At 37.9% G+C, this 16,423-nt stretch overlaps 2 protein-coding genes across 2 annotated transcripts; one reads left to right on the top strand and one right to left on the bottom strand.

The window, feature by feature from the left end:
- Positions 1-3,806: 3,806 nt before the first annotated feature.
- Positions 3,807-5,225, bottom strand: LOC131642593 (uncharacterized). Its single transcript, XM_058912826.1, has one exon. The coding sequence runs from the start codon at positions 5,223-5,225 to the stop codon at positions 3,807-3,809; it is 1,419 nt and encodes a 472-aa protein (XP_058768809.1).
- A 959-nt stretch (positions 5,226-6,184) lies between these two features.
- On the top strand, positions 6,185-10,731 carry LOC131642590 (peptidyl serine alpha-galactosyltransferase-like). Its single transcript, XM_058912824.1, has 7 exons — positions 6,185-6,628; positions 7,822-7,992; positions 8,142-8,385; positions 8,564-9,240; positions 9,318-9,482; positions 9,637-9,880; positions 10,049-10,731. The coding sequence occupies exons 1-7, from the start codon at positions 6,333-6,335 to the stop codon at positions 10,625-10,627; spliced, it is 2,376 nt and encodes a 791-aa protein (XP_058768807.1). The 5' UTR covers positions 6,185-6,332; the 3' UTR covers positions 10,628-10,731.
- Positions 10,732-16,423: the final 5,692 nt, after the last annotated feature.

A 16,423-nucleotide genomic window follows, 5' to 3' on the forward strand; every position in this document is an offset into this window, starting at 1 on the left:
ATTCTTGAAAAGCTTCTTCTGATCATCGTTCATTTCTTGCCTTGTCAGCTTTACGCCACTGGCATTTACTGGATGTTTGTAACCATCCATCAGAAGATCCCATAGATCACCATCTAGACCAAGAAAGTAACTTTCCAGTTTATCTTTCCAGTATTCAAAGTTTTCACCATCAAATACCGGCGGTCTAGTATAACCATTGTTACCGTTGTGTTGCTCAGCAGAGCCAGATGTAGATGCAGGTGTAGACTTTTCACTTTCATCAACCATCTTTTACTGAAGCGTTTTTCTCTTCCTGAATCTTTTCTAAACACGGTTAAGTGCTTGCACCTTAGAACCGGCGCTCTGATGCCAATTGAAGGATAGAAAAACACTTAGAAAGGGGGGGTTTGAATAAGTGTAGCTTTAAAAACTTGACAGATAAAAATAAATTGCACAGTTATTTTTATCCTGGTTCGTTGTTAACTAAACTACTCCAGTCCACCCCCGCAGAGATGATTTACCTCAACTGAGGATTTAATCCACTAATCGCACGGATTACAATGGTTCTCCACTTAGTCAGCAACTAAGTCTTCCAGAGTCTTCTGATCACACACTGATCACTCCAGGAACAACTGCTTAGATACCCTCTAAGACTTTCTAGAGTATACTGATCCGCACGATCACTCTAGTTACAACCTGCTTAGATAACCTCTAAGACTTCCTAGAGTATTCTGATCCACACGATCACTCTAGTTCCTTACAACTTAATGTAATCAATTCTAAGAGTATTACAATTGCTTCTTAAAAGCTATAATCACAAACTGTGATATTTCTCTTAACGTTTAAGCTTAATCTCACTAATATATTACAACAGCAATGTAGTGAGCTTTGATGAAGATGAAGATTCTGAGCTTTGAGTAGAACAGTGTTTCAGCAAGTTAATAAGAGTTGTTTTGTGCAGAATCGTTAACCTTGCTTCTCATCAGAACTTCATATTTATAGGCGTTGGAGAAGATGACCGTTGAGTGCATTTAATGCTTTGCGTGTTCCGTACAGCATCGCATTTAATGTTATACGCTTTTGTCAACTACCTCGAGCCTTGTTCACGCTGTGTCTACTGACGTAGCCTATAATAGCTTTTAACGTTCCTTTTGTCAGTCAGCGTAGCTTGCCACTTGTACTTCCTTCTGATCTGATGTTTGTGAATACAACGTTTGAATATCATCAGAGTCAAACAGCTTGGTGCAAAGCATCTTCTGATCTTCTGACCTTGAAGTGCTTCTGAGCGTGATACCATCAGAACTTCAGTGCTTCTGATCTCATGTTCTTCTGATGCTTCCATAGACCCATGTTCTGATTCTGCTTCGACCATCTTCTGATGTCTTGCCAGACCATGTTCTGATGTTGCATGCTGAACCCTTTGAGACAAAGCTTCTGAGCGCTGAATTATGCATACTCTTTATATATTTCCTGAAAAGGAAATTGCATTGAATTAGAGTACCATATTATCTTAAGCAAAATTCATATTATTGTTATCATCAAAACTAAGATAATTGATCAGAACAAATCTTGTTCTAACAATATTTTCGGGTAGAATTTGGGGTGTTACAGAATGCAGGTTTTCGCTCTAGCTGACATTTTTCCCATGAAGACGAAGGACTTAGCAAGGTTCACCTGCTGCCCCGATTCCAAGGAATAGCTGCTGAAAATGTTATGTAAAAGCTGAAGATTAGATCTCTTACCGGTACAAAAGATCATGATGTCGTCCGCGAACATGATATGGGAAGGAACAAAGTTGAACTTCGAGGCTTTGATAAGCTTTAGAGAACCGTTGTTGGCAGCCTTGGAAATCAGTCTACTCAAAACATCCTGAGCTAAAACAAAAAGAAGCGGGGATAGCGGATCCCCTTGCCGCACCCCTCGTTTGCATTTGAAATAACCGTGAAGACTCCCATTGAAGACGATGGACATACTGGCGGAGGAGAGAATGGCCATGATCCATTGACAGAAAACATCACCGAAACCATAGCCGCGGAGCACCTGCAGAATAAAATCCCAGCTGATAGTATTGAAAGCCTTAGATATGTCGACTTTCATAGCAATGTTGCCAAAAGGGCATTTGTTGTCTAGAACATTAACCGCTTCCGAAGCAAGACAGATGCAATCTTTAATGTTATGACCCGGGATGAAACCACGCTGCTCCTTGGAGATGAGAGAGGGTAATATCGAAGAAAGCCTAACTGCTATGATCTTAGTGATAATCTTGAATTTGAAATTAGCGAGAGCTATCGGACGGAAATCTGTGAGCGACTGGGCGTCTGGAGCTTTGGGAATGAGGATGATTTTGCTAGCATTGTAATTAGGGATAACATTACCGAATTGGAAAAATTGCCTAACCGCAGCACTGACGTCATCTTTGATGATGCTCCAGTAAGTATGGTAAAAACAACCTCCGAAACCATCCGGCCCGGGAGCACTAAGTTTATTAAGACTGAATACTGCATTACGAATCTCCTCATTAGAAGGGATCATGGTAAGGACGACATTCATCTCATTAGAAACCAGCTGAGGGATAACATCACCAACCAGGCTATTTGAAGTTGAATTACCTGCAAAACAGAAAAGGTTAGAGAAATATGAAACAGTAAGGTTCGCCATCTCTTCATTATCCGTGACCGTAATATCACCATCCATAAGCATCGTTATGGCACTATAAGATCTTTTCATTTTCGCAATTCTGTGGAAGTAAGCGGTGTTACGATCCCCATCACTATGCCAATCCATGTTTGCCTTTTCTGCCCAGAAAACTTCTTCCTGTTTAAGCGAAGCATCCAGGACCTGTTGTGCCGCTTTCTCCTGTTCCCGAAGAGCTGGAGTAGGCCCATGACTGCCAATTTGGTTCTGAATATCCAACAAGATATCCTTCTGGTTCTGCACTCTATGGTAAACGTTTCCAAACGTATTCCAATTCCAATGTTTGAGACGATTATTGAGCAACTGAAGTTTTCTAGAGAGGATCCACATAGGGCATCCCACGCACGGGGTGGACCAAGAATCTGCAACTATCTCTCTGCAAGAATCGTGAAGAGTCCACATGCCCATAAATCTGAAATGGGAAGTAAGTTTAATATCCGTGAAAGATCCTTCCACCAATAAGGGATGGTGATCAGAGCGGTAGCGAGGCAGAACCGTGCAGGAAGAAATAAAACTCGCGTTGTGCCAAAGCTGGTTGCAGAACGCCCGATCTAACTTCCTTTCTATTGAATCTGTGCCGGCACGCCCATTGTACCAAGTAAAAAAATTACCTTTGGAAGGAAGCTCCAAAAGGTTATTATTATCAACCCAGGTTTTAAAATCAATCATAGGAATACGATTAGGGGAGCTGAGACCTCTGTGTTCATGAGCTCCAAGAATGGCATTGAAATTGCCAACGAAAATCCAAGGAAAAGGCGCGGTGTTAATCATGCTTAAATCCTCCCAGAGGGCCCTTCTTTTAATGTGGCAGTTGGAAGCGTAAACAGCGGCTATACCATAGGATTGGTTGTTAGAACGGAAAGTAAAGGAAATGAGCTGATCAGAAATACTATGAATGAGGGGATCCATACTATTGTTACAGATACACCAAATGTTAGGCTTGAGGGAGCCCCTATTGTTAACAGCAAACAATTTCATGTTAAGACGGTTCCATAAATTTTGAGGGAAATGATCATGGTTCATCCACGGTTCGGCTATAATGCAGAAGTCAGGTTTGTGACATTTGATAAAATCTTTGAGAGCTAACTTAGAGGGGGAGTTAGCTAGTCCCCTAATATTCCAGTAAAGGCACTTCATTGAGGTGGCTTTCCAGTACCAGCTCTTGAACCGGTGCCTGAAGTGTCCCTGGTTTTGATTTTCCTTCTACTTTTTTTCTTTTGGGATTTAGTAACCACTTCTTTGAAGTTGCCTTCATCCTCTTCCGAAGAAACTTCGTTTCTCGATTGAGAAGCCAGGGAGTTCCACGAGTCATCTAGGAAGCTGTTTGTATTGTCTTTTTTCCGCGTATTGGTGGCAACTTGTTGGGTTTCTACAACAAAGTCCGAGTCAGAACTTGAATCCTCCAGATGGTTGATAGCGGCTGCGGCCTTAAGAATCTTCTCTTGCACAATAATTTCCACCAAGTTTGATTCTTCAATCTCCACAATTGGTGTTAATATAGAATTGTTGTTTAACTCCACGTTTGGGGAAGGAACAACGTCACTATTAATATCGGCTACGACAGTCTTGTTGTTGATTTCACTAGGTTTGATGATCCCGCTTGTCTCACCCCCCATTGGAGGAGTCTTATCTATAAATGGCTCCTTACCCTTATTCTCCTTGCCCTGCTGAGGTTTTTTGCTGTGGTCGGTAATATTGGTTTTGTTTTGCTGTTCTGTTTTTTGTTCAGAAACCTTCTTCCTTCTGCATGTGTGAATAGTGTGACCCAATGCTTTGCAGTAGGTACAGAAATCTGGAATTTTCTCATATTCGAGATCCACGAAGAAAGCAAAACCTGTTCTTTCGACCAAGATTTTGTCCCTCAGTTCCTTTGTGAGATCAATATCCACCAACACCCGAACAAACTGGCCAAAATGTCTATCAATCATCGGTTTATTGGAAGAGGAGTCAATACAAATGGGAATTCCTATGCTGCTGGCAATAGTAAACAGGATTTTCGGTCGCCAATATTCCTGAGCAAGCCCATGAATACGGACCCAAACTTGTGCCGAACTGTGGTTCATGTTTGAAGGTACGAAATCCTTTGTCCAAGGGAAAAGTTTGAGGATACCTGGATTGAGATTCCAAGCTGGTGAGGAACGAACTCTACGAACGTCTTCAAGGTTTGCAAATGAGAATTCGTAAAAACCCTTGCCCAGAGAAGTGATACCCCATTTCGGGAGGGAGCTCCACAGGGTTTGGAGTTTGGTCTTTAGTTGTTGAACTGTGATGGGGGTGGAACCTTTTGGCCAAAGAATTCTACCATGTAAGTTATGCTTACATGATTCCAGGCCCAAGATGTATTCGTCTTCTGGTATCATAATCGAAAGTCTGTCCCCTTTGACGCAAGGGGTGGGTAGCTGGCTGGTGGGGATAACACAGACATTTGAGATAGCTTCCACAAATGATTTCCTGGTTTTTGGTTGATTCGTGTCTGAACTGAGAACGGCTGCGGTGGCTGCGGTGTGGGTAGCGCCGGTAACGGCTTCTGGGAAGAGATCATGAAAATCCATGGGACGGCAAGAATAGAGATTTAGGTTAGAAAAAAAGGGGGGAAGAAAGCTAGAGAGAAGGCGGACTACCTCTCTCTAACATCTCAAGCACGGTTCAAAAATGATTTCGTAGAGAAACTACTTTGGAACAAAGAGAAAAAAGATCTAAATATATTGATTATTGAATGAACTTAAAAAATAAAATTTTCTCGAAGAAGCATAGTTTTTTTAAAATAAATTTTTAGATACTCAGAAATTTTAGTCGAGTATCGGTACCTCTAAATAAATTGTATTTAAATTTTCAATTTATTTTAAAATTAATTATTATAAAAAGTAACATGACTCATTCTATTAATACATGATTGATACATATTTATGATCGGTTAGTTTCAACTTTAAAAAAATGAATTTTAAAATAGATTTTTTAAAATCGTTTTTCAAAATGTTACAATTTTTTTATATTCATTTTTTCTAAAATGAAACATTAATTTTGATATCTTATAATATAAACAGACATTATTGAAGACCAAAACTTAGTCAAAATCATAATTTTTTCAAAAAATTATATTTTAAAAATAATTTTTATGAAAGTTTATTTGAAATAGCTTCAAAATTAAATGATTTTTTGAAATTTTGATATCCAATTTTTTTTTATAAATAAATGAAACATAAAATCACATTTTAAGAATAATTATTTATACAAAATACTTTATAAATTTTTTTTCACAAAATTATATAACATTATAAAAATTATTTATAAAAAAAAACTATAACAAACGGGCTCAATCAAATTCTATATAATTCTATAGGTAGGAGGAGAGTGTTATGTTTTTTTATAAATATATTTTGAATAAGAGAATAGCATAGTGTATTTATAATTTAATGCATTTGTTACCGCTATTTTTAATATCTAATATTGACTAAAAATATAAATAAATAAAAAAAAAATCAACAATGATAGTACCGACTTGCGACTACGAACATGAATACATCCATCCAACGTTTGACTTCACTTTAACACGAGATCTTCAGGGTAAAAATAGTATGGCTTCAAAGCCAAGAAATTTAGATCTTGTTCACAAAATTAGCAAACACCCATTTCATATCTAGCTTTCAAATCAAGCTACAATGGAAAAAGTTTTGATTTTGCTTCTTTTTCTGATACTGGGTTTCACTAGTTTCAGTGTTGAAGCAGCTTACAAAGCACCGCGGAGGATCCACACACTGTTCTCAGTGGAATGTGGAAACTACTTCGATTGGCAAACTGTTGGGTTGATGCATAGTTTCAGGAAGGCAAAGCAGCCTGGACATATTACCAGGCTTCTTAGTTGCACTGATGAGCAGAAGAAGAGTTATAGAGGGATGCATTTAGCTCCTACTTTTGAGGTTCCTTCTATGAGTGTACATCCTGTAACTGGTGACAGGTGAAATTTGGGTCTTAATTAAAGTTGAAGTAGTTTTTTTTGTTTTTTTTTTTTTGTTTTTGGATTTGAGTTTATATTGTTAGTTGTAGTGAGAGGGAGAGAGAGTAGAGTGAGAGAGATGAAGTGGTAAATGTTTTTAAGAAACTCACTTTTGTAATGGTTTGGATGTGCCACATCCAGACAAATCTCGTCTGGATGCTTATATCCAGACGAATCTCGTCTGGATTTGTGCATCTGGAAAGAGGTAAAATTGGCAAACAATAATGAAAAAAAATAGGTTTTTTAGAACATTGGGAGGTGGGAGTGGGATGCAGCCTCTTGGCCTAGTGGGGCTGTGTGGCCAACTCTAGGAAGGGACGGGTTTGGGTTGACAGGGTGTTTAAAGGTTCGATTATTGATGGTGTTAAAAAAAATGGTCGCGACTACCATTATGCGATAGGCATTGGTTGAAAGCTTTGAGATGCACTAGATTTTGGATGAAAAATAGTTAGTTGAGAATGAAATGGGACTGGTTCTCATTAGGGATTGTCCTATTCTATGAGTTGCTTCTACTTGCAGTTATGTTTTATATAGCACCTGTTGGTTTTGTTTTTCGTTGCCTGGAACATACCTATGCAGACGACAGTTACTCCCTCTTTCCTAAAATACTCAAACTAACTAAGTTTAGAAATGGATGGAGTATGTTATAACTAAATTATTTGTTTGAAAGTATCTCTAGATTTGTGTTGAAATCAACTATGGTGGCTAAAATTTATGCACACTGGTTTCTATATAAGTTTTATGATTACAAGTTATAGCCATGTCTTTTTTATTCCTCAATTTTCGTAGTCTTCACTAATTTTCCATCAAATCTTGAGTGATATTCCTCAGTTTTTGTTGTATCTATCTGATTAGATATGTGGTTTGCATGATGTTTTCTGATGCCACACACGGCAAGTGATTACCCTCCCCTCCTAACTCCCAAACACAGCCTAAGTAATTTTGTCAATTCTCCGTTAGAATAATAATTAAGATATTCTTGCTAGTATTTTTATACAATATAAGTGGTTGATCTTTTACATTACACTTTTCATAATGTTATGAATTTGAAGTCTTTTTCCATAATAAGCTACGTATGTGACTACTGTATTTCAAGTGAAATCCTTTTTAAGCATGGTTGGGTGCGTAAGATGCAAATTCTGTCCACTGTGCAGGTACCCTGCAATAAACAAACCTGCTGGGGTTGTATATTGGCTCAAACATAGTAAAGATGCAGAAAATGTTGACTGGATTCTCATTCTAGATGCAGACATGATAATCCGCGGTCCAATTAGACCTTATGAAATTGGTGCAGAGAAAGGAAAACCTGTTGCAGCATATTATGGGTATTATTCATTAAAACCCAGACTAGAGTGGTTTTGATTTTCGGCTTTGGATCACGTCATTAAGCTTGCTTGCCTTAATATCTTGAAATAGTATGTGCTGTGTGTTTTTCTGCATTAACATTTAAACATGACAAATATTCCTTCTCTAGGTATTTAAGAGGTTGTGACAATATTTTGGCTCAGCTCCACACGAAACACCCGGAAAAATGTGACAAAGTTGGCGGGCTTTTGGCTATGCATATAGATGACCTACGAGCTTTGGCACCTATGTGGCTTTCGAAAACAGAAGAAGTTCGGCAAGATAAGGCTCACTGGGGAGCAAACATAACTGGTGACATATATGAGAAAGGATGGATCAGTGAGATGTATGGATACTCTTTTGGTGCTGCAGAAGTAAGTTTTTACTCTCACAATGATTTTTTTTCTTATTTCAAGAATTACTTCTCTACTTAATGACCATATTCATCAAGCACTACATTTCCAGTTCTTGACCTATTTAACTTTTGCCAATTGTTTTTCTTTTGACCTTCTTTTCAATTGTTTCCTTCGTGTGTTCTTCTGTCGTTCACAGGTTGGGCTCCGACACAAAATCAATGATAATTTAATGATATACCCTGGTTATGCTCCCCGGGAGGGTGTTGAGCCAATTCTTCTTCACTATGGTCTGCGGTTTAGTGTTGGGAATTGGTCATTTAGTAAGGCTGATCATGATGATGATGATATCATTTATAACTGTGGCCGGCTCTTTCCTCAACCTCCTTACCCTAGAGAGGTGAATACGTTGGAAACTGACCCGAATCTAAGACGAGGACTATTTTTGAGTATAGAGTGCATAAACATTTTAAATGAAGGTCTTCTGTTACATCACGCATCAAATGGTTGTCCTAAACCACCATGGTCTAAATACTTGAACTACTTAAAAAGCGGAACCTTTGCTAAACTAACTCGACCAAAATATGCGACTCCTGCTACTTTAGAAATGATGGATGATAAAATTCAAGAACAGGTTGATCATGATCCTTCCAAGCCATATCCTAAAATCCATACTATATTTTCAACCGAATGTAGCTCGTACTTTGATTGGCAGACTGTAGGACTTATGCATAGTTTCCATTTAAGTGGACAGCCCGGAAATATCACTCGACTTCTCAGCTGCTCCGATGAGGACTTAAAGCTATACAAAGGCCGTAACTTGGCTCCCACACATTATGTTCCTTCTATGAGTCAACATCCATTAACAGGCGATTGGTAATTATGCGTGTTTCAACTGTATTATGTTTACGTAACCTTAGATTTTATCACACAAAATTTCTGTTTTATTTCAGGTATCCAGCAATTAACAAACCTGCTGCAGTCCTCCACTGGCTTAATCATGCAAATATTGATGCTGAATTCATTGTGATTCTTGATGCGGATATGATAATGAGAGGCCCAATTACACCATGGGAATATAAAGCTGCAAGGGGCAGGCCTGTTTCAACTCCATACGAGTAAGCCTGATGAACTTGATTTACCTTTATTTTATTTTTATTTCTTTCGTTTCAAAAAGTCTAGTATCGAAACTCGCGTACATGTAATTTTTAACTTGGATATTATTATGCTGTATGATATTTCAATTTTTGTTTATTTATTTTTACATGCTAGCTACCTTATTGGCTGTGACAATGAGCTTGCGAAATTACATACTAGTCATCCCGAGGCTTGTGACAAGGTTGGTGGCGTAATTATTATGCATATAGATGATCTGCGCAAATTCGCTTTACTATGGCTGCATAAGACGGAGGAGGTTCGAGCTGATAGAGCTCATTATGCCAGAAATATAACAGGAGACGTTTACGAATCTGGCTGGATTAGCGAGATGTATGGTTACTCTTTTGGCGCAGCAGAGGTATTTTATTAGAAAAACATAAACTCAAATCAAATTGTTTTCATCAGTTAACTAGAGAATTTATAGAAACAAGGTTATGGACATGTGATAAGCTGCTTCCATAAGCTTTCCAAAGTAGACTCACGGGAACGAATTTCACTAATATAACCTCTAATGTTGTTGATGCAGTTGAAATTAAGGCATACTATAAACAGAGAAATAATGATATACCCGGGATATGCTTTCGAACTTAGCATCAAATACAGAGTTTTCCACTACGGACTGCAGTTCAGTATTGGGAACTGGAGTTTTGACAAGGCCAAATGGCGAGAGATCGATATAGTCAACAAATGTTGGGCCAAGTTTCCAGAACCACCCGATCCATCAACTCTCGACCATGATAATGAGAAAAGTTTACAGCAAAACCTTCTCAGTATAGAATGCGTCAAGACACTGAATGAAGCACTGCGTTTGCATCATGAGAGAAACGGGTGTAATCGCGGTAATTCCATGTCCACATCAAAAGGAAACACTACAGATGGAAGTGTGATATCAAAGCATATGTTAGCAAATGATTCAGAGGAATTGGCAAGTGTTGATAATGATAGAATGGGGATTCCAAATTCTTTTAGATTTTGGGTGTTGTTTTTATGTGTATTTTCTGGATTAGGTTTCTTGGTAGTGATTTTTTGGGTGCATTCAGGTCAGAAAAGAAGAGGAATGAAAATGAAACACCATAGAGTTAGAAGAAGGAACTTGTATCCTTGATATACATCTTTTGGCCTTGATGTACCTCTACTATTTTTTTTCTTATTCTTTGATATTGTTTAATATTTTTTTCAACTCTGAAAATAAATTGTTTTGTTGTTTTAGTTCATAATGAAATTTTATTATTTTGATTATTGAGTTTAACTGAAATTGTGCATTGAAAATTGGCAGAGGCTGGTCTTTGTTTAAAATAGAAATATTTTCAAATAGAGCTTGGTGGAGAGAACAATTGTAAGAGGAAAAGTAACCTCTCTCACACTTTAGGGTTTTGATAAAGCCAAATGGAGATCATCAATTTTTTGCTCAATCCGTTGCCTCAAGAAGATAAGAAAAGTTTGTTCAAGTCCATCAATTCATATTTTCATGACTCAGTAATAAACTTCTTCTTAAGTGTACACAAAATTGTAACTCAAAACATAATTAGGAATGTTTTTTTTTTTTTTTTTTTTTCAATTTACGGATTTTTTAGATTTTTTTGGAACTATATTTCCACACTTCTATTATATATATTAAAACAGAATCTCAATATATTTGACATATGAAATCATTTTTGCCTCATCACTTATAATTCTCCGTGGCAACTTCTAAATTTATCTTCACTTTTCAAAATTACATGGAATTTCTACTTGAGCTCATGAGTTCGAATCCTGAAAAATATAAAAAATATATTAATCTGATAACTAATTGCATATTTAAATAAAACTTATAAAGCAATATTTATATTTTTCTTGCAATTTTTTTAATTATAAATAAAAAATGAACAAATATATTAACTTAATAATTACTTGCATATTCTCATAAAAACTTATAAAACAATATGATCGTACCTGATCAGGAGGATCGTCAAGGGCTGCTCGGAACTTGGTCTTTGAGAAGTGAAGGGGGGGGGGGGTGTACCTGCAAGGTACTCCGATGCCAAAGTAAGAAAACGAGCAAGGGAGTGCAAGTACGAGCTAAAGGTTAGAAGAGATTGAATACCTGACCCTCTAGTGAAAGAGGGCATTTAAAGCCCCTAGCGCTGGGTCATGATCTCGCTACAGGGCTGAATTTCCAAGCCCAACTAGGAGACTGCCAGATTTCCTAGGCGGAAATATTGGAGATGCGTGAGTGCTCTCCGTCCTGGTCAACCACTCCGAAGTTTAAGGGAGACGCGGTCTTTTAGGGACCACGTGGACTCCGCATTATTCGGGGGGTTGGATATGAAGGAGCCCTACGAGGAGTAGGGTCCTCGGCAGAGAGGGTGCTTGCGGGGAGCACTTGTGCCGGACACCAGACAGCTCGCGGGGAGCGCTTACGCCGGGCACGGAGTAGACGAGCACCGCCTGCCTTTTATGGGCCATGGGATGGTTTGGACCCCAATGTTAGGTGGGCCGAAAGTAGATTGGGTCGAATCTTGGCCCAGTCCAGAACAGGAGCCCCCCAAGTCGGAGTTCCGAGTAAGGAGCTTCGACTTTGCTAACGCTCGGCCCAGGTTCAGTTGGTCCTCATCTATTGGTTGTTCTCGGAGGGAGCCGTTCGTGGGGGAAGATGAGAAACCGCGCGTGTTCCACACTCGCTAACGTGGCATGGAGTAATGATTGCCTAGGCGTAGATGACGGTGCCTAGGGGAGGATGTGTCAGACGACGCGACGTTTTGTATTCCGAGCATTTTTTCTATAAAAGGGCTTAAACCCTCTCATTTGGGGTTTTTCGCTCTCCGTTTACGTGCTCGGCTCCAGACTGACTTTCCCAGATCTCCATCGTTCAACAACGCTCTTTGAAGAACCAAGTCCAGGATTGCCAGAATTATGTCACTGTCGCGGGGAAAAATCGTTGTCTTTTTTCGGGATGAGACACCTGATGCCTTCTTTGGGCTCGAGTGCTCAAAAAAATGATTTTTCTTTTGTACCGACCAAACTTTTTATTGTTTCCAAAAGAGGAAAAGGAAAAAAGCTGCAATAACCTAAAAGTGGGGGGAGAGATCTTGGGTAAGAGGGTTGGTTATACGAAGGGAAGGTATTAGCACCCAACGTATCTATAGTACTCTATAGGTTTCTTTGTTTTGTTTATTCCAATCTTGTTATGGTGGAGGTTCTTGTGAGAAAGAGGTGGGACCTAAAGTGTTTGTTTGATTATGCTCGCAAAGATCATCGCGATCCTCTGCATACATATCCCTTAGAGGGAATCAGAGCATCTGTAGCTCGGGGTCTACGGGTGCTAAGGTTTGAGTGGTTTGAGGGAGAAGTTTTGCTCGCCAAGGATACGACCTTGTGCCTACGTATTCTCAAAGGGATGTTGAGAAAGTCAGAGCAATCGTAGTTCCCACTTATGCTAGTGGAAGCAAAGGATAAGAGACAAATGTCATCTAAATGTTCGATGTATCTAATCTATATCATCACATACATCTGTTTGTTTTTTGTTTGAAAATCTTTTCATTATAAGCCCTGGGCTGTGCCACTTATGGCGCTTAGAATGATAAAGATGTTTTTGTTTGTTTAACCAGCCTTGTGGCAAAAACTTTCAATGAAGTCAGCCTTGTGACAAAAAGTTTTGATTAATCAGCCAGCCTTGTGGCAAAAGTTTCAATGAAGTCAGCCTTGTGACAAAAACTTTGATTAATCGGCCAGTATGGTGGCAAAACGGTTTGATTGATTAGCCAGCCTTGTGGCAAAAAGAAGTTTGATTGATTAGCCAGCCTTGTGGCAAAAAGTTTGATTGATTGATTGTTTGTGATGATATAGAAGAGATACTCCTTTCATAGAGATGAAAAATGTCTAATCTCCTAGGGTATTTGTTTTGGATATTGGGGATGCTTATAAGAAGCCCGTGGGTCCTTGTACGAAGCCCAAGAGGAGGCTATCCGAGGGTCCTTGCATTGTAAGCCCAAGAGAAGGCTATGGGAGGGACAATCCAGGGTCCTTGCATTGTAAGCCCAAGAGGAGGCTATGGGAGGGTCACTCGTTTGTACAAAGCCCAAGGGGAGGCATGGTATAGTTGGTTTGAGCTCTTAGAGCGATTTCACCGGGAAACCATACTCTATGTCCTAACCTAAACTAGTGGAGATTCTTTGCACGAAGCCCAATAGGAGGCTATGGGGAACCTAGTGTTATACTAAGTTGAACAAGCACACATATCACACATATGAACAAACATGAACAAGTATGAACAAACATGCACAGGTATGAACAATTATATATATATGACAAAGTGTGTGTATATAATGGAGTTTATGAAGGAAATATACCTGTAAGCATGATCCATTTGTATACACAGGGGCTCGGGACTTATACTCGAGGAGAGGTCCACTTGAATTTATTCAAAAGCTATGTAAACAGGTATTTACAAGGGGCTTGGGACTTATACCTACATGGAGGCCCATGGTATTTTTGGGAAGATTTAAAGAAAACCTTCATTTTTGATTTGTTATTCAAAGTTAAAAAACAAACTAATCGAGATATGTACAAAAATGTGTATGTACAAAAAGGTGTACAATGAAATACCTAATTTCACGTACGGGAATGGGACTTATACCTATGTGGAGGCCCATGTTTTATTTTATAAAACATGGTTGATTGTTTATTTACAGACGCGTTGTTTGAAAAACTGTTTGAAAATTTGTTTGAAAAGTATTTGGTTTGAAAGAGTTTTCTATACAAAGAAAAACTGTAAAAAGAAAGAGGAAAGGGACTTATACTCTCTAATATTCGAGAGGCCCCTTTTATTTTGAAAATCAATTGATTAATTAAAAAGATTTAATCAATAGTTTCTTTTGAAAATCAAAAAGAAATGGTTTATCGTTTTTGAAAAGAATCGCGATCGCTTGTTTTAAAACAATTTGAAATTGAAAGAAATCAAATTAATCAAGATAAACAGAAAGATTATACCTAAATGATTAATGTTTGATCAAAAAATATTTATAAGTGATTAAGTTTGAAGAATCAAAAAGAAAAACAATATTTAAAGTATTTAAAAATACTTAAAAACAATTCATTTTAAACCTATTTAAAAAATGTATCAAATAAATATTTTTTGATGATTTTTTTTGGTATTCATAAAATATATATATCAAATGAATAGTGTTTAAAAAATGAAGCAAAAATGAATTGATTTGGTTAGTTAAATTAATTGATGAAGTTGTGAAGAAAAATGAGAAAAATAGTGGTAAAAAATAAGGTTTTGTCTTCACTAGGGCTTGAACCCACGCCCTGAGGTCCACTACTCAAAACAACAACCAACTGAGCTGCGCGCGCAGCTTGTTTATGATACACGCTCATTTAATTATATTCAAAAACAAGTGTTTGAAATCTCTGAACAAAAAATGGCGCCAAGAACACATCCCTATTTTGATTTTGAATTTCTCTAAAACTGGATTGTTTTGATCAAGTAGATAGTCTATCTTGCTCGGTTTTGGACGAGAAACATGATGGTGCCCTCATAATTCATTTATATTTGCTCTAAGGTGATCAATTTTGTGATGAACACTAAGAACCCTAATTCTGAATTTGAACATGGAATCGTGTAGGATTGATGAATTGTGAAATTGATTGAGGGCTATTGATCAGTGATAGTGCAGAAACAAGATAGCAATTCAATTTTTCATTTATGATGCATGTATGTATGAGTTTGGAGTTCATGAGGCTTACCTTCAAAAACGGCCAAACTGAGAATCGAATTCTGCAAATGAGAGGTTCCAGATGTTGTTTCTTGATCTGGACAGCTTCAGTGGACCTTATGGAACATGTTTGGATGATTGGAATGAACTGAAAACCTCTGGACCAGCTGGTGATGCTCGATCTGCAGTAGGGCTCAAGTGAGGATCAAGCTTAGTGATTTTGGAGTTACAGGTCAGGGATGATGATTGGAATAGTTCATATATGGTACATGGATGGTGTCTGGATGGTTAGATTGGACAGAACTGAGCTTGAATGAAAATTGGCATGATAAGGCTTATGTTATGCATATTTGAGAAGTGAGGTAGTGATTCTGAGTTCTTGGTGTTTTTGGGGTGTATGGATGGTTCAAACACATCACATTTGATGTTTATGAGATGTTAGAACCCTCACTTTGCTCAGAAATTGCAAGAGATGGAAATTGCAATTCTTCCTCTTTGAAACTCATGAAACTTGCAAATCAAGAAAGAAGAGAGAAAACCTATGATTGTGAGGTTTTGGTGTGATTTGAAGAGTGATTTGAACCTCTATTTATAGGGAAAGGATTCTGAATGCAAAGCTCTTGCAAGTTGATCAAGAAGTGATGATTTGGCTTAAGAGATAAAATGGAATCTTTCACATTAAATGCAAATGGTTAAAAGTGACTTAACCATGGTTATTTTGCCAAGCTTCTTATCTCTTCCATTCTGATCTTCAAATCAGAAAATATCTTCAATCATTGCATCTATGCATCATTACTTGGATCATTTGGCAAAATGGTTCATAACTTTGGCAAAATGACTTGAAATTTCAAGTGAAAAGTTCACTAATGTCAAAATTCAAAACCATAGCTACACTCCATATTTTTTCATGCTCCTGGACATTTTGGAAAGCTCATATTACATACTTCAAAACCCTAGTTGAAAGTTTATTCAAGATCTTTAAGGAAGTGGGTGAAAAAGATCCATGAACTTTGAAGAAAGTGAGATTTTAAGTGCATTTTTCAAAAGATGCCAACTTTGAAGCTCCATATCTCTTAAATGGTTGATCTTATGGAAAAAAATTATACGTGTCAAAGTTGTTTATTGGATCAAAATCTACAACTTTCATGTTGGAAGTTTTTTTCAGTTTGTAGGTGAAATTTTGAGTTATTCCCTTCCAAAGTTTG

Source organism: Vicia villosa, unplaced genomic scaffold (genome assembly GCF_029867415.1).
Source record: "Vicia villosa cultivar HV-30 ecotype Madison, WI unplaced genomic scaffold, Vvil1.0 ctg.005381F_1_1, whole genome shotgun sequence".
NCBI classification, from domain to species: Eukaryota; Viridiplantae; Streptophyta; class Magnoliopsida; order Fabales; family Fabaceae; genus Vicia; species Vicia villosa.

What these genes read in the sequence shown, in the direction of transcription:
- LOC131642593 (XM_058912826.1), bottom strand. Translation starts at nt 5,225, where the DNA reads ATGGATTTTCATGATCTCTTCCCAGAAGCCGTTACCGGCGCTACCCAC.
- LOC131642590 (XM_058912824.1), top strand. Translation starts at nt 6,333, where the DNA reads ATGGAAAAAGTTTTGATTTTGCTTCTTTTTCTGATACTGGGTTTCACT. An exon ending in CATCCATTAACAGGCGATTG is followed by an intron (nt 9,241 to 9,317) that starts GTAATTATGCGT and finishes GTTTTATTTCAG; the next exon opens with GTATCCAGCAATTAACAAAC. An exon ending in CCTGTTTCAACTCCATACGA is followed by an intron (nt 9,483 to 9,636) that starts GTAAGCCTGATG and finishes TTTACATGCTAG; the next exon opens with CTACCTTATTGGCTGTGACA.